Consider the following 23,730-nt stretch of genomic DNA (forward strand, 5'->3'; position numbering starts at 1 on the left):
TTCACAGACCTTGGACTTCACAATAGCTGGAACATCTGTGAATATGAGGTCTAATCTATTACCAGAAATGTGTGTGGGTTCCTCAATTAGCCGGATAAAATCAGAGGATACACAGGACTCAAGAGCAGACCGGCCATGTTAATCTGTGGAATTTGAATTTAGCTAGTCACTATGCTTTGCATTACAGCCTCCACAAGTAATGAATGAAGCTTTTGAATCATGTGACTGAGCCATACTAATCCTTTCCAACAGACAGTCATATACAGAATTGTCGGCACTTGGAATGTGGTAAACAGCAATTACGTAAACATTGTAGAAGTTACTGAAAATTTTAAAACAAATTGGTTGTCTAGACTTAGTGTACACAGCTACACCTAGCGCTGTGGGAGGTTACGATGATAAATAAAGTCAGGGCCATCAAACCCCTCTGACTTGTTACTAGTGTGACATCGACTTACAGCAACATCAACTTACAGCAGTTTCGATCTTACGGCGCTGTAACTTGATATTGCATCAAGTTACGCCGATGTAACGGCAAAATTAGTCATCAAGTTCAAGGTGCTGTAACTTGATGCAACATCAAGTTATGGCACTGTAAGTGCTGTTAAAGCGCCAATAATGGTGTGAAACACTGACTTATGGAGGAAACCAACTTAAGGTGTGGCGCTGGAACAGATCTCCCGCCGTAATTCGAGGACCTACTCTGGAGATCAAGAAAGTTTGACCTTAAGCCCCGAAAATTTGAGTAAAGTACTTTGCAATTTTTCTTACTGTAATGAGTAACGGGCCCAAAGTTCAACTAAATGTCTCCCGAAAGAATTAAAATGATGAATATAAAATCAGTATCAAAACTAATACATAGACTCTCAACAATAGTTACACTGTAAAAATCAACAGAACAATAAACAACAATACAACTAACAACAACAGTATTTACATTATTTACAAATATTCTGTTGAGAGTATAAATAAACATCACCATACATCATTGAAAAAAGCGCTGGAAGCAGCTGGTCGACAAGGTGGGGCTGGCATATCTTGTAAGGCAAAAGACATCCGCCAGGTTTGCCACAGCGGGGGGAGGACAGTCAAGATGGATTTAGAAATAAAACACTCAGAAGACAAAGATTTGGTAAAGATGAAGACACTTTCTAGATAATCCACCAAGTAACTTTTGCTTTCTCATCAACCTGTCCTACACACCTTTCAAAAAAACAGGAAAGTGAACACAAATGAGGATAAATGCCTGATTGTACCTTCAGGCAAGGGAACTCAAATCCAAGGCCATGGAAGGTCATGGTACAATGGCTATGGAGCAGTCCAAGGTTGGAGAACAAGGTTTGGATTCAGAGTAAGCTCTTAGAAGGGTTGCCTACCAAGGATAAAGAGTCCCTTCTATCCTCTGGTTTAATTTTTGAGTGTCCTCTTAAAAGAGTTGCCTACCAAGGCTAAAGAGTCTCTTCTACCCTAGCTTGTGTAGGCAGGGATGTCACACCCTGAAGTGAATTCAGATATACAGTGGACCCCCACCTGTTTCCGGTTCCGGATTCACAGCTTCACCTATTCGCAGATTTCTCTGTGGAACATATACACATTCGCAGAAAATCTGCCTATTCGCTGTATTTTTCATACAGAAATACAGTACTCACAGATTGCTGTATTTTTGTGGGGGGTTGTGGTACGCATTCTGCTGATGTTCACATTCTCAATGACATCAGCTGATTGCATTTTACCAACATCATCACTGCCATTTGTGTTGATTAAAACTTAATTAGGTGATACATTTTTTTTGTGACTAATCAAAGCTGGGTTAAAAATGCATCTTATCTTTTTTATGATTGCAGTAAATTCTAAAATTAGTAAAGTTGTGATTTCATCAGCACCCAACACTGCTTTTGCCAATTCCAAAATGTTTTGTACGTCATTCATTTTTATTTTTTGCCAGTGCTTAAATTCAGTGCCATACTGTCCTAAGACCTTCTCAATTGAGTGAAAGATTAATAAAAGTCACTATTTTTACTAATGGAAGTCACCAATGACAACTGGCAAATTTTTAATTAATCAGTGTGATGAAACTTAATAAACATACGACAGTTACAGTAACTAACATCGGCAAACTGCTGTTTCTCGATTCACTAACATCAGTGCTTGCTGCTGTTCATGACAGCATTTTGTGTGGCATAGTAAATGGTTTTTAATTACAAGAAATAGTAATTAATCATTAGACAGGCCATCAGTTTGGTAAACCTGGTTAAATGTATGAAGATATGCATTTAGTCTAATGAACTATTGCTTTTACGACTATAAATTCATCAAACGCTAACTTACAAGTAATGTGAAATTGCGCTGGCCAAAATTAGTCCCGGATTAGTGATGGAACTGGATTAACAATAGCTGGATTAGTGATGGTCGACCTGTACTATATAAAGTTGAAAAGTAAATTTCAAATTTTATCCCTGTACGGTACTTGATGCTGTACTACTTTGAAAGGGACTTGTATTGTGCGTACTTTCTGGCAAACATAAGTGTGATACAATACACTGTCACACTTGTTTTAAAAATAAGCGTAATAAATGCAATGAGTGAAATGAAATGTTAACATGACTGATTAAAGGGACATCTACTACCTTGAGTTTATGTTTGGATTTTGAATCTTCTGCATCAGAATCTGAATCTGCCGTTTTTTCTTTTTCTCTGTCTTCTTTTTTCTTTCTCTCTTCTTCAGCCTTCTTTTCTTTCTTCTGTTTTTCTTCTTCCGCTAGACAAAGAAAAAAATTTGTCATGAAAATCTTACGATAAAAAAGTCAGCCTTTTGCAGATTCCAGCTTTGTCCCATATATGTCAGAAACAACACAAGGTCGCTCACCTTTCTGAAATTTGTTCTCCCTCTTTGCCTTCAGGGCTGCAAACTTGTCATTTCGTCCCTGAGCCCGTTCTTCCAACACCTTCTGTCTGTCTGATAAAACTGTTTGCTTCTTTTCCTGCAAAAGATAAAAGGAGAGCAATTACAAATGTAAACACTGCTGTGGCTAAAAGACCGACAAGTCATGCTGACACAGCAGGAGCATGACATAATGTGCATCCTATATAGAAGTATGTTTTTAGGCAGACATTCCAAGTTCACTTTTAACTTTGCAATCAGATAACCCCAACTACTGTATATCATTTTTATGCAAACTTATATAAACCTTTTATCATTCATTATTCTAGTACATAAAGAGAATACAGAACATCCTTATAATCTTTTTTAAATTTACTGAGTCCCTATATTTATCTCTCAGGTCTAGAATTTAAGATGGCTGATGATTCTTTGCTCCAACAACAGCTTCCAAAATTTTACCCTGTTTAATGGTTACCCCTTTTCCTATATATGGGGGCAGATCTGAAAATACCAACACCACCTAAATTGGAAATCATGGAAACCTGACGAATAGTAAAAGCAAAAGTAAATAAATAAATAAATAAATAAAAAAAAATAATGTTCACCCAGACACCTACCTTAGGTTTATCACCATCTTTTTCTTTCCTCTTCCTCTGCTCCTTCTTCTTGGCCAATTTTAACTTTTTCTCAATTTCGAATCTGGTCCTTAAAACTTCTCTTTTTTCAATACGGTTATAAATTTCCTGCTCACGTTCCTTTTCAGTCATTTGTTCTAAGCGGGCCCTGTCTTCATCATCTCCAATCATGTTTTCATCCAAACCATCATCAAACTCTTCGTCTAAGTCATCGGACTCGCTACTTGCGCTGTCTGATACTTCACCTATGAACAATCAGTCAAAAGTTAATAATAATATATGTATTTTACCACAAAATGTAATAAATTTTACCTGAACATATTCTAACAAATAAAACGTCTGAGATATGTCATGAACTGAGAAGTGCCCCATAACCTTTTTAAAATATTCATTTTTTTCCACATATGTGATTTGTATAGAGCGTGTTGGAATGAATCCAATCTGATATGCCACATCTATCAGTGAAGACTGACAATCACAGCCCTAAAACAATTACTTATATCTACCATTTCCACCAAGAAAATTATTCCCTGGTCACAAATCAGTGACTCAGGACATATGTCTACTGCAAGACCTAGCACATCATCCACAATTACTCAGTATTCCTGTGAAGTTGGCAACCATTTATTGACAAGCTGCTATGTACACATGACAACATGTACGCAAGATACTTGAGGAAAGCGGAAACAACCAAGTGGGTGCTGTGAGCAAGTAGGGATGATTGCATTGTTATGTGGCAAAAAAACCCAAAGTTATCACAGATGCTCAAGAAATGTACCAGATGTTGTCACAGATGCTCACAATTTCAAACCTGAAGTGGAGAAGAGGATTTCTGATACCAAAAGCTATTAGTGAAAAGTGGAATGAGAACTGTGCCATTGTGAAAGGGGGATGGACTTTGATAACTTAATAAAATCTGATACTGAAATTGAGAGGACAATAGGAAAATGAGCAGTACAGCCAGGTTTAAGTGGAAAAACGATATCATACCATTGATTAAAAAACAAGGCATCTGTAAAACCAAAATCTGCTATAATCTGCAGAAATGGGCAATTCAATGAAAACAGGGGAGGGGAATACTTTGAAATATGTCACTACAAAACTAGACATTTTTAAAGTAATTTGTATCTTTCCTAACATACAAACCTGAAGGTTTTTACATAGGATATTGCTCGTGAACGCAAGCTGGAATGGCCGTTAACTTTCAGAACTTGTCGGTCTGCACTCCACTTTGCCTTTTGGCTCAGGTATCAGAATGAGGGGTGGCAGAGGTGGGTCATAAATGTAAAGACCTTCATGTTTGTATGTTAGGAAAAATACAAATTACTTTTAAAATTTGCAGTTTATTCCTACACAAGTACAAACCTTCAGTCTTTAAATAGGAGACTTACCCTTTCGTGGGTGGATTCTGGGTGAATCTCTAAACCGACTGGTAGTTCTACTCACCTGGGTCTTTCATCCTGGTCTCTAAGAGCTGAAGAAGAAGTCCCATGCCTCTGATCTGTTGAACATATGGAATGTTCAACTGCCAGACTTCTGGGCCTTTTGAATTAATGAATTTGTGTCATTATTTTAAAAAATATCGCAGACAATAAAAGGCTAATACAACCAACAGGTTTGTTTTATTGTCAGCCCCTCTCTCCTTGCTAGAGAGAGGGGAAGCACTTGCACCTAATAATCTACTCTAGATTATAGACAGGTTACTCAGTTATCTAGACTCAACCTGCACGGCCTGCCAGTCCAGCATGTGATGGCTCGCCACCTGCCTCTCCACCCTAAGGGAGAGGGAGGTAAAAAGAGAAAAGGGAGGAGGCCAGTCACTCACACACACACACACACTCTCTCTTTGCTACCGCACACCTCAGGCGAGATGCAGTGGTTCCCAAACTATCTTACCTGACGCCCCCTTTTTGCTTCCAGTAGACCCATACGCCCCCACTCCTCTTTTTTTTTATGAAATGATTCTTACATTTATTTCTTAGCATTGTACAGGAAAACAGATTTCTGTTTGTATTACATTTAATAATGAAAGCCATTCAAACAAATAATAGTACATTCAGTAACTAAAAAATGAAAACATTTGGTTCAAAGTGAGCGAAAAAGTTTGAACATTAGCAAATTGGCAAAATTGAGTTGCAATTTTAAGAACAGATAATTTGAAAACATGGCATATAATATTTGGAAATACTTATGAGACTAAAGGCACAATTTCTGGTCAAATTTAGTGAGATGGATGCTGCTGCTTCTTCCTCACAAGATCAGAAATTCTAGGATTGAAGGATGACAGCGCACAACGCAAGTCATTTCCTACATCAAGTCGGTTAAGTGCTGTTTTGTTTTCAGAACAACAAGAGCTGAAAATCCTGTTTCACAAAGATAAAGTAGAAGAAAAGGGGAAGAATCACACAGTGCTTCTTCACCTACTTTTGGGTACATGGGAGATATTTCACCCCAAAACTCTTCTAACTTCATTGTTTCAAAGTCCTTTTAGCGCTCGGTCACATTTCAAATCGATGGCTTCCTCTTGCAGTGATTCCAGTAGCAACTCTACATCAGTATTAAATGGATTCTGCACCAATGTCCAAGAGAATTCTCCATTGAGACATCTGGAAAATAGTGTATAAATTCCCTCAACAAGGAATCCAGATGTGATAAAACCTCTTTTGTCACGTCATACTGCTCAATTTCTCTTCTCAGACAAGAGCTCATTCAGATGTGAGAACAATGAAAAGTTCCCAACTTGTACTTTTCTTTTCCAAAGATGATTTTTTCGGTGAAAGCTCTGATTACATCAGAGTGTGCAATGATGTTTGTGTTTTCTTCCTTGTAACTTCAAACTGAGGTTGTTGATAGCCTCAAAAAAAGTCCACAAGGTATGCTGGTGAGAGCTGAAAGTCTTCCTCTCTGAATGCTTCATACAATTTGTCTTGTTTCTGCTTCTGCAAGAAAATTTCCACTTCACCCTTGAGTCGTAAAGATGACTCAGCATGTTTCCCTTGGAAAGCCAGCGGACTTGATGTGAAACAGGAGAGTCTTGTAATCAGTGCCCAGATCTGTGCAAGGAGCTGCGAAAAGCCTAGAATTCAAAGAACTATTCTTTACAAAATTCACCACTTTTATTGCCAAATTCAGTGAACTGCGTAGATTACTTGGCAGAGTTTTGCTTACTAATGATTGTCTGTGGATAACAAAGTGAGTCCCAGTTACAGCAGGATTTTTTTCTTTCACCAGTTTCACAAATCCAGGCGAGATCAATCATTGCTGGGGCACCATCAGTACAAACACCAACTAATTTTTTCCCATGAAAGACCGTACTCATGGAAAAACTCATGCACCTTTGAAAAAAACATCAATGGCCTTTGCTGTTGTCTCCAGTGCTGCTGAGAAAAGAATTTCTTCTTTCACAGTTCCTTCATCCACGAATCGAGAATAAACAAGCAGCTGGCAGAGGTGAGCAACATCAGTACTTTCATCGCACTGTATTGCAAAGAAGCGAGATGCTTTTATTTTGTCCAAAACTTGTTCTTTTGTCTTCTGAAAGTTCATCAATGCGATGCTTCACTGTGTTATCCGATAAGAAATTTGATAACTTTCTTTGGCTTTCTTCCCCAAGCACAGTATTTGCAGCTCTCAAAAGGCAGGGCTTTACAAGAGTCTCCCCCAGAGTGAGGCTTCTTTGCAATAAGTAGTGACAGCTCGTAAGATGCTTCCACTAGTTTTCCACGTTCTTGATGAAAACACTGCTTGAGTCCAGCTTCATATGATTCAGCTCATGCAGTTTGGCTGTGAAGAACTCCTTTGGCTTTTCTTTAATGCTTTGTGGTTTGTGCTCAAATGTCCCTCAGACGACCAGGTCTTAAGGCGTCATTGCTGAGGACTGTATGGCATATGACACTGAGGGAGATGAATTCCATTCCTCTCTGCAACAGTGAAGCCATACTTGATATATTCATCAGAATACTTTCTTTCTTTTGCTCCAGAAAAAGTTAAGTACTTTCTTTTAACTTTAGCTCCAAGACTTATTTCGTGGCTAAGAACCAGACATTTCTGAAAGTGAAAATAGCAACAAATTTATAATCTGCACCATGGAACAACTAAGTAGTTATATAACATACCAGTATTCATACTGGCATGCACACCACATTCATATAACATAGGTCACACAAATGGAAATCATAAATCTGTAACATACCACAAATATTCAGCACACAACGTGGTTTATATCTTAACAATAATGACAATGAGAACAACAGCGGAAAATACAACGAGAAGAAGCAAACAATGTAAAACTACACGCACGAAAATGCTCAGTTATACAGTACACTTAATTTGTCACACACACTTAATTCGCCGCCTATACTGGAATCAACGCACACACTTCACCACATACAGTACATTCAAACTAGCATACAAAACTCACAGCGTATTATTCACCTTTCACACTTTCGATCAAAACGAGTATTTCACACAATCAACAAGACATTCCATACTGCATCGTTCTACCCTTGCAAATCGTCAAGGTTACAATGTCACTCATACACGCCCACATCCTCCCCGTTCACCATATCATATACTACACATAAAAACACATGTAATTTCAGTTGACCACTGCTACAACCACCATCAATACGCAACTGACAACAACCATCGATACACACGAACAAATATTTCAGATATGATGTAAGAATGTGCTGAAAACGTTGACACAATTATATGCAGCAGAACAGCCATTGTAATATCACATATGAAATCACAATAACCTCCATAATCACATATGGATTGAAAGAGTTAAATAAATCCCTACCGTGGACAAGGGAATATGTGCTCGGGTTGTGGGATGGAGTATTGGGAGTTTGTGGCGGAGTCCCTAAGTGGCGTCAGTTGGTTGGTATCAGTGACGTGTCCAAACGTGTTAAGAGAACTAGCTTAATAGAAAACGGGTTGGGTGACTGCTATAATTATACTTTGCATGTATGTAATGACAGATATTTGTTCTTTTAATGATTTTATTATTCTATTAAACAAGTAATTTCGAGCAGATGACTTCACGCCCCCCCTTGTATCGTCCTCACGCCCCCCTAGTGGGGCACGCCCCCCCAGTTTGGGAACCACTGCTCTAGGGGAACCAGGTGAGCTACACAACTTGTTGAGCAGCCACCACAAGAAACAAGGAAAACGTGTCCAAGGACCTGTGGGGAACATCCTGAAGGTAGAAGGACGTGAATGTGGTCTGTTGAGACAACACTCCTGCCCTTAATACATGTGGAACCAACAGGTTCTCCTGGAATGCAAGGGACGGACCAATGCCCCTAAGCTCGTGAGCGCCTGCTCATAATGTACTCCCACCCACCTCATCAGATGTAGAGTATGCTCGCTTGAATGTCTCATGAAGACAGGAAGAAATTGTTTTTGGACACCTCTTTCTTGGTTGAGCCAGTACTAACAAAGAGTCATCAACACCAAAGGCCTGAGATGTTGAGTCCTCTTAAGGTAGTGCCGCAGCACCCTACCTGGACATAGTACCGTACCTTCTCATACTGATCACCACCAACAAAGTCCTCTAGGGTGGGGATCAAAAAGGACTCGAATCTGGAGTCCAGGACCAATGGATTCTGAGTCTCCGCTATGAATTCCGGGACAAACTTGAGCACGACAGATTCCCATCCCCTTGAGTGTTTAACACTGAAGGTAAGTCCACATAGCTCGCCAACTCACTTCTCCGATGCCAGGCCAAGCAAGAACAGTCATGAGGGTCAGATCCCTGTCTGATGACTCTCAAAAAGGCTCAAAGGGCACACAGGGTAAGACTATTCGAAGCTTCTCAACAGCATAGAGATCTCCCACGAGAAAGAGATTGACACCTTTCAAGCGAAGGACTTGGCCCTAGGCAGGAATGTAGCCCTTAATAGCTGAGCCGGAGAGAAGCTGCTCTCTGCGAAGAAAGACAAGAAAGTTGGCTACCTGCTGAAGAGATACCCCGTCGACAACACCAACCACAAAAGATGGCCCACTTCCCCTGGTGCATAGCAGCAGAGGATTACGAAAGTATCCACACATCTCTGTTCCTGTGCGTCAAGAAAAACCTCTCGCTCGCAAGAGACGCTGGATAGTCTCCAGGCATGAAGTGACAGTCCTTTTCATGGCCTGGTGATGCCTCTCTCTGTGCGGCTGGCATAGCAGGTTGTGCCAAGGGGGAATCTCTCTCAGCACCTCAGGAAGTAGAGCTAGCAGGTCTGGATACCATTCAACGTGTGGCCACTTGGGAGCCACCAGGGTCATCCTGAGATTCGAGGAGGATCACAACCCTGTTGATCACCTGATGAATCAGACAAAACAAAGGAAAGGCGTAGGCCTCTAGATTGTCCCATGGGTGCTGGAAGGCATCTTCTAATACTGCCCATGGGTCCAGTGTGTTCAAGCAGAACACCAGCAGCTTCCTGTTTTGCTGGGCTGCGAAGAGGTCTATCATTGGGAGGTCCCAAAGATCGTACAATCTTTCCGCAATGTCTAGGGGTAGGGACCACTCTGTCCCTATCACCTGACCCTGGCGACTGAGCTTGTCTGCCACTATGTTCCGGTTCCCCTGAATGCACCTGGCTGACAGCTCTACCGAGTGTGCTGCCGCCCACTCCTGCACTCGCATCACCAACATGTGGAGCTGAAGGGAAACCAGTCCTCCCTGCTTGTTGATATATGCCACTACCGTGGTATTGTTTCTCATTAACACCATGGAGTGCCCCATCACTCGATCCTGAAACTCTTGTGGTGCTAAAAGAGCTGCCTTGAGTTCCAGGATATTGATGTGGAGGTGTCAGTCATTCCGGTTCCAAACACCGGAAACCAAAAACTTCCAGGTGTGTGCCACCATCCGTGTCGATGTACATGAATCCGAAAACAGAAGCATCCCGGGAGGGGGAGTGTTTAATGGCACTCCTGTTACAAGGTTCCTGTCATCTAGCCACCAGGCTAAGTCCTTCCTTGCTTCCTCCAAGAGAGGAAGTCAGAAAGAATGGGGAATCCCTTGCTGGAGACCAAAACTCCTTCATTCTCCACTGAAGGGAATGACGGTGAAGCCCCCCATGAGGGATTAGCTTCTCCATGGATGACAGGTGACAGAGAATGACTTTCCACCGCTGAGCTGATTGCTCCTGTTGAGACAGGAACAACTGTGCTCCCGTATCTATCAGCATGCCCCAGATACTTTACCCTATGCTTAAGTATTAGATCAGACTTCTCGAAATTGATCAGGACCCCCAGGTCACGACAAAATTTGAGAAGTCGGTCTCTGTCCTGGAGCAACTGTGAACGAGAGCTTGCCAGGACTAGCCAATCATTGAGATACCTCAGAATATGTGTCCCGTGTGAATGGGTCCAAGCTGACACATGGGGGAATACTCGGGTGAACACCTGGGAAGTGGTTGGGATATCAAACCCCCCACATTCGGCTCCCCCAGGAGGCCTAGGGAAGACCGTAACTCCCTAAGGCCCTCGGGCTCCACAACACCTGAAACATAAGTTGGGTTAAGGGAGGCACTCTCCCTTTGCCCCAAGGAGGATAAATCCCCCTCCGAGCGAATGGAGACTGCCGGAAAGGAGTCCTACTGGGCAACGGCCCCCCAACACTGACTCTCTACTGACGAAGCAGGAGGAGACAGCGAAGGGGAAACAGCTCCATTAGGAGTAGCAACAACAGGAGGAAGCTTGGCCAGGGGCAAGAAAGAATCAGAGAGAATCCTTAGTGTCACCAGCAGAGTATTGCACTCTGACACTACAGAAACTTTCTTCTCTCTTCTTTTTCTGGCCAAACTGCACTCACTGTTCGGATGGCCAGACCCGACACTCACTACATGGGCTTGAATGGTTGCAGTTATGCTTCCTGCATAACTTATCTATTTCCACAGATGAGAGGAAGTGATTACAGTTTGTTTATTTCTGAGCAGTGTCTCAAAATGGTTTCCTCTCCTCAGGCTGTTGTAAGTTAGGGGTTTGCATCATATATACATAAAGCAAACAAACAAACACTCATATAAACACAAAAAACAAAACAAAGAAAGTCAAACAGCAGTTGGGCAGAGAGCACAGCAGACAACTTCACACAACGGCAGCCGAAAGCAAAGTGGAGTGCAGACTGACAAGTGGGCGGGGCTTTCCCCTCCTACAGTCGGTAGCTAATGACCTTGTCTGAAAGATAATGGCTGTTCCAGCTCATGTTCACAAGCAATATTCTCTGTGAAGACATAAGGTTTGTATTTGTGTAAGGACAAATACTGAGTTTCACTGCTGGAGTATGCTGGCAAGATTGCATCACATAGAGGAAAGGAGATAAGATGTGGGGTTTTCAAGTGTGGAATGCATTTTTAGATTTTCATACAGCTGGCTCAAAAGCATCCATCCAAAAATGTAGGGCGATAACTGAAATAACGTTGAGCAAATTGATCAGTTACATGGATGGACAGAAAAGGGAATGGAAAATATTACAAGACAAAAAGTGACTCAGCCAAGGACTGTAGGAGAGTGACAAACAACCTTCAGTACAGTCTGCAGTATGCCTTGTTAGGCATCCCTTTCCAGGATGTAAGAAGACACAAAAGGTCATGGAGAATGGGTAAAAATGGGGAATTGATAGATGAGGGTACAGTAAACAGAACCTGTCAGGAATTTAATCCCATAAACGGAAAACCTAACTGAACATTGCCTTTAATGATGAGCCTCTACATTAAAATTCTAAACTGATTTAAGAATGAGATACAGAAAGCCAATAACCAACCTTCCTCAGGTTCAGATCCACTTCCTCTGGCTGGCTGATTTTCCTCTGAGTCACTGTCTCTGGCAACCATTCTCTTGTTCTTTGCTTTTGCAGCTGGTTTACCCTGAAAGAAAAAGCAGGTACTTCAACAATCATAAATTGTAAAAAATTCATAATTAGAACTTTAGCATTCTATCAGTGGCATATTAGCATAGTGTACCAATTACCCCTACATTTTAACATTACCATTCAGTACAGTCTGACCTCTTAAAACCTCCACCCATGGGACCAGGCCACTGCCGGACTACAGAAAATCCCGAATGATAGAAATTACCCCTAAAAAAAACCCTTGTGTAAGCAGTCTTGCCAGCTCATTCCACATATAGAGTTCTGTGTTATCAAAAGTAGAACAAAATTTATGAATAATCAGTCTTTAGTTAGGTTTAGTTCCTTAGCAACATTCTCGCCTGCTCCATAACCATCTCTCCAGAAACGCTTACACCGCTCCGTTGGATCTTAAACCTCTTTCTAAGCACACTGTCAAATTCTGGGTTCCTTGTTCCTGTCATTGTTTTTCAGCACTTCAAACTTCCCTGGCTTTCATTTTAGACTACTGCCCTGGTTAGGGTGTTACACTGACAGACATCCATTTGCAAAAGTCAAATAATACAGCTGTATTAAAAATAATGATAATTTTAGTAAAACTGTTGTTTTATGTACTGTATGCAATTACTATACATTTCATGCATTACTGTCATATTGTGGTGGGGTTTAGAAGTTGGGTTTGTATGATGAAATTTGTGTTTTTTCGACTGTTGTTCTGTATGTGTGTTTTTGTTCGTCAATGTGTGGTGTGCTTGAGTGTTCATGTTTTTTTTTTGTTACAGTTGAGTGATGGATGGTTGAGCTTCCCTTCACCTATAATAGATTTCCAAGGGCTTCGACAGGAAGAATCTTGGATGACTAAGCAGCAAATGGAAACGAGGCCTTCACTTGCCTTCTACCTGCTTGCCCTGCTTCACAACAAGTATTATCTATATACAAATTGTTGTGTGGTTATTGACTGGATAATGGTCCATATTGTAAACTCTGCATTCAAACCCGTTATGTGAACTGCATTATAAATTGTCTTCAAATCAGTTGTGGGAACCTAGAGTCTGATTTATTCAAGTTCCCAGTATGAAATCATAATAAAAAAATTTTTTAATTGATTGTTGTAGATATATTTCAAGGAAATTAAAAACGTTGTGAGATGAATCAGTGTGTGGATCAGGCTGAAAGTGAAGTTGTATACTAAAGTCCATGTAAAGAAAAACATACTAGTTCTCAAATAATCTATGCTGGAAAATCCCAAGTAGACTTGATAAAGATTTATCTTTCAAGCATTGGATGCGTTTACTTAACTGTAGTATCAAGATTGACAAATTAGGTTAAGGTTCTTTTCATAGTTGTAGGATAACTATAGGATTAATATTGATAAATTAGGCTAAGTATTACTAAGAATAGTTGATAAACTGCAGTGTTAAGGTTGATAAATTAGGAATGTAATAAGACCTTTCTTATTTAACCTCTAAATCTGTTCCCATCATCCTACACCAAATGTGTAAAGAAAAAGCCCCTACATAATATTTTGGCTCCCAACATGGGGCTTTGATAATAAAGTAAGAGTGGGGTACATGGTTTGAGATGGCAGAGGGAGCAGGTTTGGAAGGTGTTGGGTCAGGTGAAGTGGAGCAAGGTTGGAAGCAGAGGTGGGATAGGCTGACATGCAATATGATCAGCCTGCAGGATAAGTTAGAGGAAGCCCAGGAAAGAAAAAAATAGACTGGTTGCAAGGATGGAGGCAATGGATGAGAAAATGTGTGAGGTGGTAAAGAGAGTGGCCAAAGTGGCTGAGAATGGGCCTGGTGTTGTGAAAGAAAGTAGGGATGCAGAGGCAAAAGGTGCAAAGGAGAAAATCCCTAAGAAAAAACCCCTATGAAAGGGAAGGAGTTATCAAGTTAGAGTAAGGGAGTACCTGCCATGGATGAGGATGGTGTGAGTAAAGAGAATGAAAGTGATGAGGAAGAGAAAGTAAGAAAACAAAGTAAGAAAAGATAGGGAAAGTAAGAAAAGACAGGGAAAGAAGAAGAGAACATGAAAGGGGAGAGGTATGAAGAAAGAGGAGTCGAGTTTCCGGATTTGGAGGGATAGCTCGGACTCAGAAATTGAGAATGATTGGAAGAGTGAAAGTGGTAGTAGCAGTAGTAAGAATAGTGGGAGAGAAGTTAGAGAGTCCAAAACAGTATTCCTGAGGGAAGTTCCCAGGACTGAGAAATTTAACATCGGGAAAGAAAGTCAAATGCGAGTTCTTTGAAGAGTTCGAGAAGTATTGTGAACAAAAGTATGGGGGGAAAATGATAGTGTATGGGGGAAGTGGCTGGGAGAGCTCTTAGAAGGGCAGCTGAAATTGTGCTATAAGAGCATGTGTGAGGGTGAGCTAGGGTATGAGTCTTTGAAGGCTTGGGTGATTAAGCAGGTGAAGAGAATGAAGGGAAGTCTTGTGAACAAGAAGGATGATAGGTTTGAGGAGGCAAAGATGAAAGCCAGAGAGGAAGTGGGCTTGTATGCACATTGGTTGGAAGCTTTGGCCAGGAGGGAGTTTGGAGATGAAAGGATTGAGGAGAATAGGCACCTCATGGAGAAATTTTTGGCGACAATCCCAGAGAAAATTAGAGTGACATTGAACGAAAAGGAAAAAGATCGAAAGCGGTGGTCTGGGAAGCGTTTAAAATGGGAGGATGTTTTGGAAATCCTGGAAGACCTTAGAGTGGACAGTGAGAAAACGAAGATGTAAGCTGGGTCTGAGGTGGTAAACAAAAGAACATATAAGGACGCGTTGGTGAGTGAGATGATAGGTGTGATGCGAGCCTTGTTGGAGGAGTGTAAGAGAGACCAGGTAAAAAGAGGATGAAAAAATATGCAAGTGAATGTGGGGAATAATGGGAAAAGGTGCTGGAGCAGAAGCTGAGAGAGGTTTAGGAGTGAGAGTGTAAGTAGAGTGAATGGGAATGTGAGGGGAAGACAGATAGGGATGAGTATAGTAATAAGGAGTGTTAGATGTAGATGATTTTGCCATGTAAAGACGGATTGCAGATGGGCCATTGGCTAGTGTTTCAGCTGTGGAAAGAGAGGGCATATGTTGGTGGACTACCCACAAGTGAAAGAGTTGAGGTGTTTCAGCTGAAGAAAGGTGGGGCATCAAGTGAGAGACTGCCAGAGTGGAAGGGGAGTAGGAGTAAATGCAAGTCGTTGTGGAAATTGTGGAATGAGTGGGCATTTTGCCAGGGCATGTAAGAACCCTCGGAACAAGTGTGAAGGATGTGGAATGGAGGGTCATGTGGGGCAAGTCTGCCGTAGCAAACCCCAACCCCAGGGAAACTAAGTGTGAAGGGGTTTACTGTGGTGAGCCCTCTGGTATGGAAGGGATAGATGCATTGTTAAGAGATGGAAAAGGAGAGTGAAGAAATAGAAGAAGATACAAATTGGGGAGATCAACATCTAGTTTTGGTGGAATGAAAGAGAAGGTCTTAAGGAAGAAGAAGTAGAAAGATTAAGGTTAAGTTTGCGTGATGGGTTGTTTGATTTTAAGGGGTTTGAGAAGTCAGTAAGCTTGAGGAGTGAAAGTACCCTTGAGAACTGGTGAGCACAAGGAAAGCGGACGAGGATACGCAAGATTCGGATGGATTGGAAACAATGCCGAGTTGTGAGAAAGACGGCACATACAGTGTGTCTGAGTTTCCTTTGAGTGAAAGTGTTGAAAGAGTAAGTGTGGGAGTGAGTGTGAGTGAGAAAGAGTTAGCAGCACTAGGGGTTGTGAGTGGGGGAGTTTTGGGTGACTTGAGTCATAGCAGATATAAATTCAGGTGTAAGTGATATTGGGGCAGATGTACGTCTCCAGAGTTTGAATGAGATTGGTGTGAATGGTTCAGAACCAAGACTGGGAGAGTCTAGTGCAGTTGGAGTAGAAGTGAGTGAAGAAGAGGTGGTGAATGTGAGGCCATAGAAGCGAGTGAAGTAGAGGTGGTGAATGTAAGGCCATGGTCCCAAAATCAAGGTCCAGTTCCAGAGTATGAATGGGTGGTGAGAAAAGGATTTTGGGAGAGAGAGAAAAAAAAAAAAATTAGTAACGGGGAGTGTAGTGGCATTTAGAAGCTGGGTTTGTATGATGAAATTTGTGTTTTTTCCATTGTTGTTTTGTATGTGTGTTTATGTATATGAATGCGTGATGTGCTTGAGTGTTCATATTCGTTTTTTCTTTTTTTTTTTTGCAGCAGTTGAGTGATGGATGGTTGAGCACCCCTTCACCTGTACTAGATTTCCATTGGCTTCCACAGGAAGAACCTTGGGTGACTAAGCAGCAAAGGGAAACAATGCCTTCACGTGTCTTCTGAATGCTTGTCCTGCTTCGCATCAAGTATTATCTATAAACTGCTGTTGTGTGGTTATTAACTGGATAATGGTACACAATGAAAACCGGTGTTTTATTGCACATTCCTATTGGAAATATTGTAAACTCAGTATTCAAATCAGTTGTGTAAACTGTATTATCAATTGTCTTCAAATCAGTTGTGGGAACCATCATCCTGCACCATTTGTGTTAAGAAAAGGCCCCTACAATATTATCAATTATAAGTTATGGACATAGCATACATGCGCCATTTGCATTCTGCTAATGTTTACATTCTTAAAATCATCAGCTGATTGCATTTTACCAACATCATCACAGCCATTAGTTGCTAAATGAAATGCATTTTGGAGAACCATTTTATACACAAATTAGTTTAAAAATGCAACTTACTTTAGTTATAAATGCAGTAAATTAAATGAAGTAAAGGTGTGATTTTGCCAGTATCGGATGTTGCTTTTGCCTCTTCCAAAACGTTTTTAGCGTGCACATTATTTATTTCTTCTGCCACAGGTACAAGCATAAATTTAGTGGCATTCTTTCTTAACACTTCCCTCTCCATTGAGTGCGGGATGAGTAAAGATTTATTTTACTTTTATTTATGCAGGTCACCATTGAAAATGAGCAATTTTTAACAAGCTGACAACTGTAGCACAACCAATAATAAACATGTGTTAGTTACAGTAACTGACATCAGCAAATGGCTGTTTCTCAATTCCACTGTTTATGTCAGTACTTGCAGTTGTTTATGCCACTGTCATGCACGCAGTAATAAGTGGTTATTAATTATAAGAAATAGTGATGAATTCTTAGACAAGACACAATGCTGATAAGCCTGATTTATTCCATGAAGACTCGCATTTGACCTAATGAAATTTGGCTTATAGGTCTATTTACTGTATTAGTTAAAAGCTAACTCTGATATAATATGCATTATCATTGGTATCTACCAAAACTGAGACAGGCATGGAAAGCCTAGCACAGTGTAATCTACTGAAAATACATCTTGCACTTTATATGCAATATATGTGATGAAAGCATGTTTTTGGACAAAAATTAGTGATCTGAAGATACACAAGTATATATGCAAATTACAAATCTTTTGTATGCTGTATATTTTTGAGTTTCACAGAATGTTTTCGTTGGAAATAAACTGTGCTTGTGTATTTATGGAGCAAGCTTCAGTTCTGAAATCCAAAAAAATCCAAAACTGAAAAGTGTGGCACCACCCTTGTAACTGCTCAAGAACTAATGGTCCCAAATCTTGGGAGTCCCCGGACCACAAAATGCTGGATTTTCAAGGTTGGACAGTAGTACAATACTGGATACGGCTCAAGTCTTGATTAATAATGTGTGTATGTATGTAAGTATACATATGCTGTATATATGTATGTATATATAACGTCGACCCCGCCTATCCGTGGTTCTCATCAATTTCCGGATTTCTCTATGGAACATATAAACACATTATTCAGGGAAAATTCACCTGTCCGCAGTATTTTTCACGGAGAAATATTCACTAATTACTGCATTTTCTTATTATTTTCATGATAAATGCACTTTTTGTAATAAAACTGAAAATACTCAAGTATAAGCATTTTTAGGGTTGTTTTTCATGTTTGAACTATTAACCCTTTAACGCTGAAGCCCTATTTACAAAACGTCTCCGTATGCCGGCGTTCGGTGAGTTAAGCGCGAAGCAGAAAAAAATTTTCTAAAAATCGCCATATGCACGCTTAGTTTTTAACATTAAGAGTTCATTTTGGCTCTTTTTTTGTCATTGCCTGAAGTTTAGTATGCAACCATCAGAAATGAAAATAAATATCATTATCATATATAAATATTGGAATATATGACAGCAAAAAAAAACTCGTATATAATTGTATACAAATCGCTGCTAAATAAAGCAAAGCAGTTAAAGCTAATGACTTAATTTTTTTAGTTGTATTGTACACTAAATTGCGATGATTTTGGTATATAACAAATTTTAAAACGATCAAAGCAACACAGAAAAATATTTTCACAAAATGATGCATGAATTATAGCAGCGGATGTAAAAAATTTTTTTTCAAAAATTCACCATAAATCGAAAATATTGTGCTAGAGACTTCCGTTTGTTGAAAAATGAAGCTAATTGATTGAATATTACTAGACTGTAAGTGTTTTAAAACATAATTGTAGTTTTCGACCATTTTGGTCCGAGTTAAAGTTGACCGAAAGTCGAATTTTTCTATTTATCGTGATTTATATGAAAATATTTCAAAACATGATATTTTATGATAAAAATAATTTTATGTACATACTTACCGGCAGATATATACTTAGCTATAGTCTCGACGTTCCGACAAAAATTCAAATTTAGCGACCTGCGACAGGTAGGTCAGGTGATCTTACCCGCCGTGGGTGGCGGGAATAGAGAACCATTCCGTTTTTCATGTCAGATTTTTCTCTTCCACCTGTCTCTGAGGGAGGCTGGTTTGGGCAAAATCGTATATATCTGCGGGTAAGTATGTACAAAACTTTTGCTTTATCATAAAAATATCATTTTTGACCATTTACACCGTCAGATAAACTTGTGATTGGCACCCTTGGAGGAGGGCAAGAGACAGCTAAGAACTAAAAAACAGGAAAACAACATATGTTGTAGGAATAAACAAAAAACCATAGATTCTTACCTGATTGGGCAGAAGACTTCATGGATACTTCTCTATGGTCTGCATGCCTCAAAGCTTCAGCGAGATGACCCTAAAACTTTAGCCGACAATATCAAATCAAATGGGAAAAAACCCACTTACGACAGAGCCTGATATGGATTTCACAGTGGAGGTTAACCCACTTACAAGACAGGCCCTCTACCTGAATCATATCATTGTGCTAGGCTTCCTCTTACATGAGTTAGGTAATAAAAATACAAGGAAGGTAACAATAAACCGACCACCTGACCAAGCCTAATGTAAGTTTTGAGATGAAAAAGAGAGTTTTTTCACCTCTTTTCAGCAGTCAAAAACACAACAAACAATTAAAAAATAACACTAAATTAAATAGGATTAGCTAGCTCAAAACTGATTGCACCGAATCCAGCCATGAGTTATTTTCTAGTTGAAGCACTTCTCATATGTCACCTTTCTCTCCAAATAATAAAAGCAAACACTGATTATCTCCAATATAGAACAGTCCAAAAATTACGACAAAATAGACCAAGACTTGTGAAAGCTTTTAAGTAGCTATGGCTCTCCATCAGAGCAATTAACTCTTTTTCTGAAAATTCACCTTTAATGAAATATTGTCTTTGATAATATTGTTGCAAAATGAAGAACCTGTGCATTCTTGAAATTGCTCTTGAAGGATCGTTGACAAGGCACAAAGACTTTCGCGTGTTGACCATCCGGCTGTTTCAAGTTCCACGATAATGTTGAAGACTTTTACTGGACATTTGTGTGTTCCAGCTCCTGTCAAAGATCAATTTTACCTCAAAACTCCTAGGCCAAGGTTTTGAAGGGTTCTCATTCTTTGCTAAGAAGAGGGTTAAAATAGGCAGTTATAAGTGTTTTTAAAGCCTTCAGAACCTTCAAAGCTTGTTTAGCTCACTCTTTTGGCAGAAGCAAGAAGCCAAAAAAACAGTCAACCTGGTTAAATCCCTGAAAGGATGCAGATCTGTGTAAACTTGTTATACATTATGAACTTTAGGAATGATAAATATCAGCTGGGAGGTCTAGGGGACATTATTTTTACAAGTTTCAAAATACCTTATAATCGTGAGGTCTTTAAAAACAGACAAGGATGAGACCTCTGTGTCTAAAGACTGAAGACAATGCTCCTACCCTAATAAATCTTCCATTGCTCCTAAGGTATGGAACTGAAATATAAAATGAACAAGTAATGGAAACTAAAAGGGTTCTTAGATCGTAAAATCTCCCAAGACTTCCCACAAAAATAGAAAATAAAGGTAGAAAAATCTTCTGGCTCTGGCGAAGCCTACCAACTCACATGTGAAATGTTTAACTCTAATTGAGTCCTTCCGACAGTCTGAAGCTAGTTAAGGTTTAAGGCGGAAGGTTCTTGTGATATCTACTAAGTGGGAGGGACTGTTTGAAGATGGCTCACAGAACAAAAGCGACCTGAAAATCTATCATCATTCCATGTACCTCTGTTTAACCAGTCTCTGGATGGCCAAAGGGCGATCAGTTTGCTTGGTGCCCTTTAATGAAGAAGTTCCCGATTACTTCCCTCTTATCTTGAGCAAATTCTGTCTAGGCCGTCCCAATCTCTAGATGGCAGAAAATAGCCTACTGCTCTGGGGTCGAGATTGAGAACAGTGGTTCTCAACCTCTTGTTCCAATGGGTTGCTCAAAAAGGTCTAAATTCTCCCCAGGAACCACAGCCTTTTCAGAAACCTCCTGATGAAGGACCATTCCGTGGGAAGAACTTTCTTTCAAGTAAAGATCGGCTCTCATTCCTTTCTCCCTGAACAAATCTGGTGAGGCAAGCGTGTTTCTCTCCGCCACAACAAGGGTTCCTTGCTGCAAGGTACAGGGAGAAACAATGAGTCCTTTTGCTTCCTGATATAAGCCAGGGCTGTGGTTTTCGGAATTGACTAGAACTACAAAATTGACCAGAAGTTCGAATCTGGCAAAAGCTAGATGAATGGCTACCAGCTCTTTCATGTTGATAAATTAAATCCTCTGATCCGTGTCCCAGGTGCTCACTTCTTCGAGCCTAGTGTCGCTCAGGACTCCGGCTTCGTCTGAGAACAACATAAGCGAGGGCTCGGCGGTTTGTAAAAATTCCTAGACCCATTCTTTGAGGTCTAAATTTGCCATATGTTCCTTTACCTGTACATGATGATATGTGGAAGGAATCGGACAAGTCTTGGGACTTCCGATCCCAAAGATTCTTTCAGGAAGAAATGTTAGGTCTGAGTGAAAGCCTTCCAGAAATGTTCCAGAAAATGGGTCCCCACAGACTCATAATTCCTTAAACAACAGTCTTTCTCTAGAAAGTCTGTCACCTTTGAAACAGCGTTCCCTTCTTTCCAGGAGGAGTTTGAAAACCCTGTCCATCCGAATCCCCAACAATTTCCTGCTGAGGAATCATCTGAGACTTCTCGGGGTTTAAGAAGTCTAGTGTTGGACCAGGTTTAAAATATTCCGAAAAACTCCAGACAATTCTTGAACTGGACGAATTTAGCCAGTCGTCGAGATACAAGGAAATCCTCACCCCCTCCAAGTGCAAATGTAATACATTCTTGAGAATGGTTTGAACACTTGGGGAGCTGTGGAGAGTCCGATCACAGAGCCCTGAACTGAGAAGGTTCTGCCGTCTACCATAACCTTAGGAACTTCTGGAGGAGGATGGATGGGAGGCTTTTAAGTAAGCATCCTGAAGGTCCAGGGATTACCATCAATCTCCTTGCCGAAGAGGCGACAGAACTGAAGGTTAAAATTGCCAAGAACTTCTTCTTTACAATTTAAAGAGTTCAGGAGCTCATTCCAAAACCGGTCTCCACCCTCCCGAACACAAGAAAAGAGAGGTTTAAAATCCTGGAGTGAAGATCTTGCACCGTTCTTGGCAGACTTTTAATAGCATTTGTTCCAATTGTGAATAAAGAGGTCTTAAAGCACAGGATCCTTGTATTATAACTCCTCGGAGTTGATGTAAAATTTTTAAAGAGGCTTGATTCCTTCAACAAAACAGGAGAGGACTGTCGTCAAATTCTGTGCCTAAAGCTAGAACTTTAAGTCTGGCACCTACTGAGTCTGGAGGACTTGATTTTCACTTGGACTTCCTGGAAGGGAGTCCTGAAAGGTCTGGATCTTCTCTCAGGTCTCGCCTCCCTAGACCTGGATCCCACGAAAGGAGCTCCTGAAGGGGCTTATCCTTCTTAACAATAGGAGCAGCAGGTCTCCATCCTCTTCCACGACTGAGCCAGCATCTCTGATCCTTCTCAGACAAAAACAGACCTTCCTTTCAGTCTCTTGTGGGAAAAGATGGCTAAGATAGAGGAGCGTACAAGAGGAAGACCTCTGGGAAGGAGAGACGATTTGGAGAGAAGCACTGAATACTGACCTCTTCTGCCATTAGGCCAGTTTAGAACAGAATATCTCTTTCAGTGAGTTTGATTTCACAGCTTTGTCAGGCAAGACAACACACTGCTGAGACCTCCATACTGACTGAATCCTCCTCAAGACTTCTCTTGGCTAAGGCCCCAAGAGACCAGTCCATGAAGTTGAACACTTCAGCACGGAAAAGGCCCTTGAGAGAAATGGTCCAGTTCACAAAGTCCCAAAAGCCTTGGCCAAATTAAGGAGAGCCTTCTGGAAATAATTTTAGCTTTGAAAAGTCTGGCCAGCAGAAGAGGAGAGCTAACCTGATTGGCTCCTAGTCTCAGTTATGTTTCCCGCTCTTCCCGGTTTTAGAGGAGGCAAGGAGAAGACAGTCTTGCCTGCATCCTTCTTGAAGAGAGCCACTCTCGAAACCTTTAAGTGCTTTCTTCATGGAGATCGAGGGGCAGCATCTTAACAAGAGAGGAAGATTTGAAGCCTTGGTGCTCGAGCATAGAACCAGGAGAAGGAGGAGAAGCAGGCAGGGGAGATCTCCATACTCCTGGACTAGAAGAGAGCTGTCAACCTCTTGTAATTCAAATTGTGATATCCTTAGGGTTTATTCCTCCGATAAGCCTCAGGCCAGAAGGAGGAGGAGAGAACTTAAGTAGAGGGCATTTGTCAGAAGAAGACGCCTAGAAGGAGAGGAGCCTTTGTCACTGGAAACGAAGATGATCGGAGAGATTTAACAAGACTTGCTGACAGAAGAAGCAGCTTAACTGAAGAGGAGCCCTTGCTGGGAGAGGATTTAACAGTGTTTGTCTGGAGGCTGGAGGGAACTTCAACGAGGCGGATTCCAGGCGTTTGACTGTGGAAAAGTATCTCCAACAGGAGAAGACCGGCGGCTAGCGATGGCGCGCGCCTGGAGTGGCGCTAAAGGCGAAAGCGCCGAGGAGAGCCTTAATTTTCAGGAGAGGGCG

General features: G+C 40.8%; 1 protein-coding gene across 3 annotated transcripts in view; it reads right to left on the reverse strand.

Moving 5' to 3' along the window:
* Positions 1–23,730, reverse strand: part of Rtf1 (RNA polymerase-associated protein Rtf1) — a 68,944-nt gene that overhangs the window by 36,952 nt on the left and 8,262 nt on the right. For all 3 annotated transcript variants that reach the window (XR_010852335.1, XM_067099920.1, XM_067099919.1), the window contains exons 3-6: positions 12,284–12,386; positions 3,499–3,761; positions 2,867–2,981; positions 2,628–2,758 (exon numbers count right to left, since the gene is read on the reverse strand). Coding sequence is in view for 2 of the 3 variants with exons in the window: in XM_067099920.1 (XP_066956021.1) it covers positions 2,628–2,758; positions 2,867–2,981; positions 3,499–3,761; positions 12,284–12,386 (612 nt within the window). In the remaining variant the exon portion in view is untranslated. The remainder of the gene's footprint in view (positions 1–2,627; positions 2,759–2,866; positions 2,982–3,498; positions 3,762–12,283; positions 12,387–23,730) is intronic.

Source organism: Macrobrachium rosenbergii, chromosome 56 (genome assembly GCF_040412425.1).
Source record: "Macrobrachium rosenbergii isolate ZJJX-2024 chromosome 56, ASM4041242v1, whole genome shotgun sequence".
In the NCBI taxonomy this organism is placed as follows: domain Eukaryota; kingdom Metazoa; phylum Arthropoda; class Malacostraca; order Decapoda; family Palaemonidae; genus Macrobrachium; species Macrobrachium rosenbergii.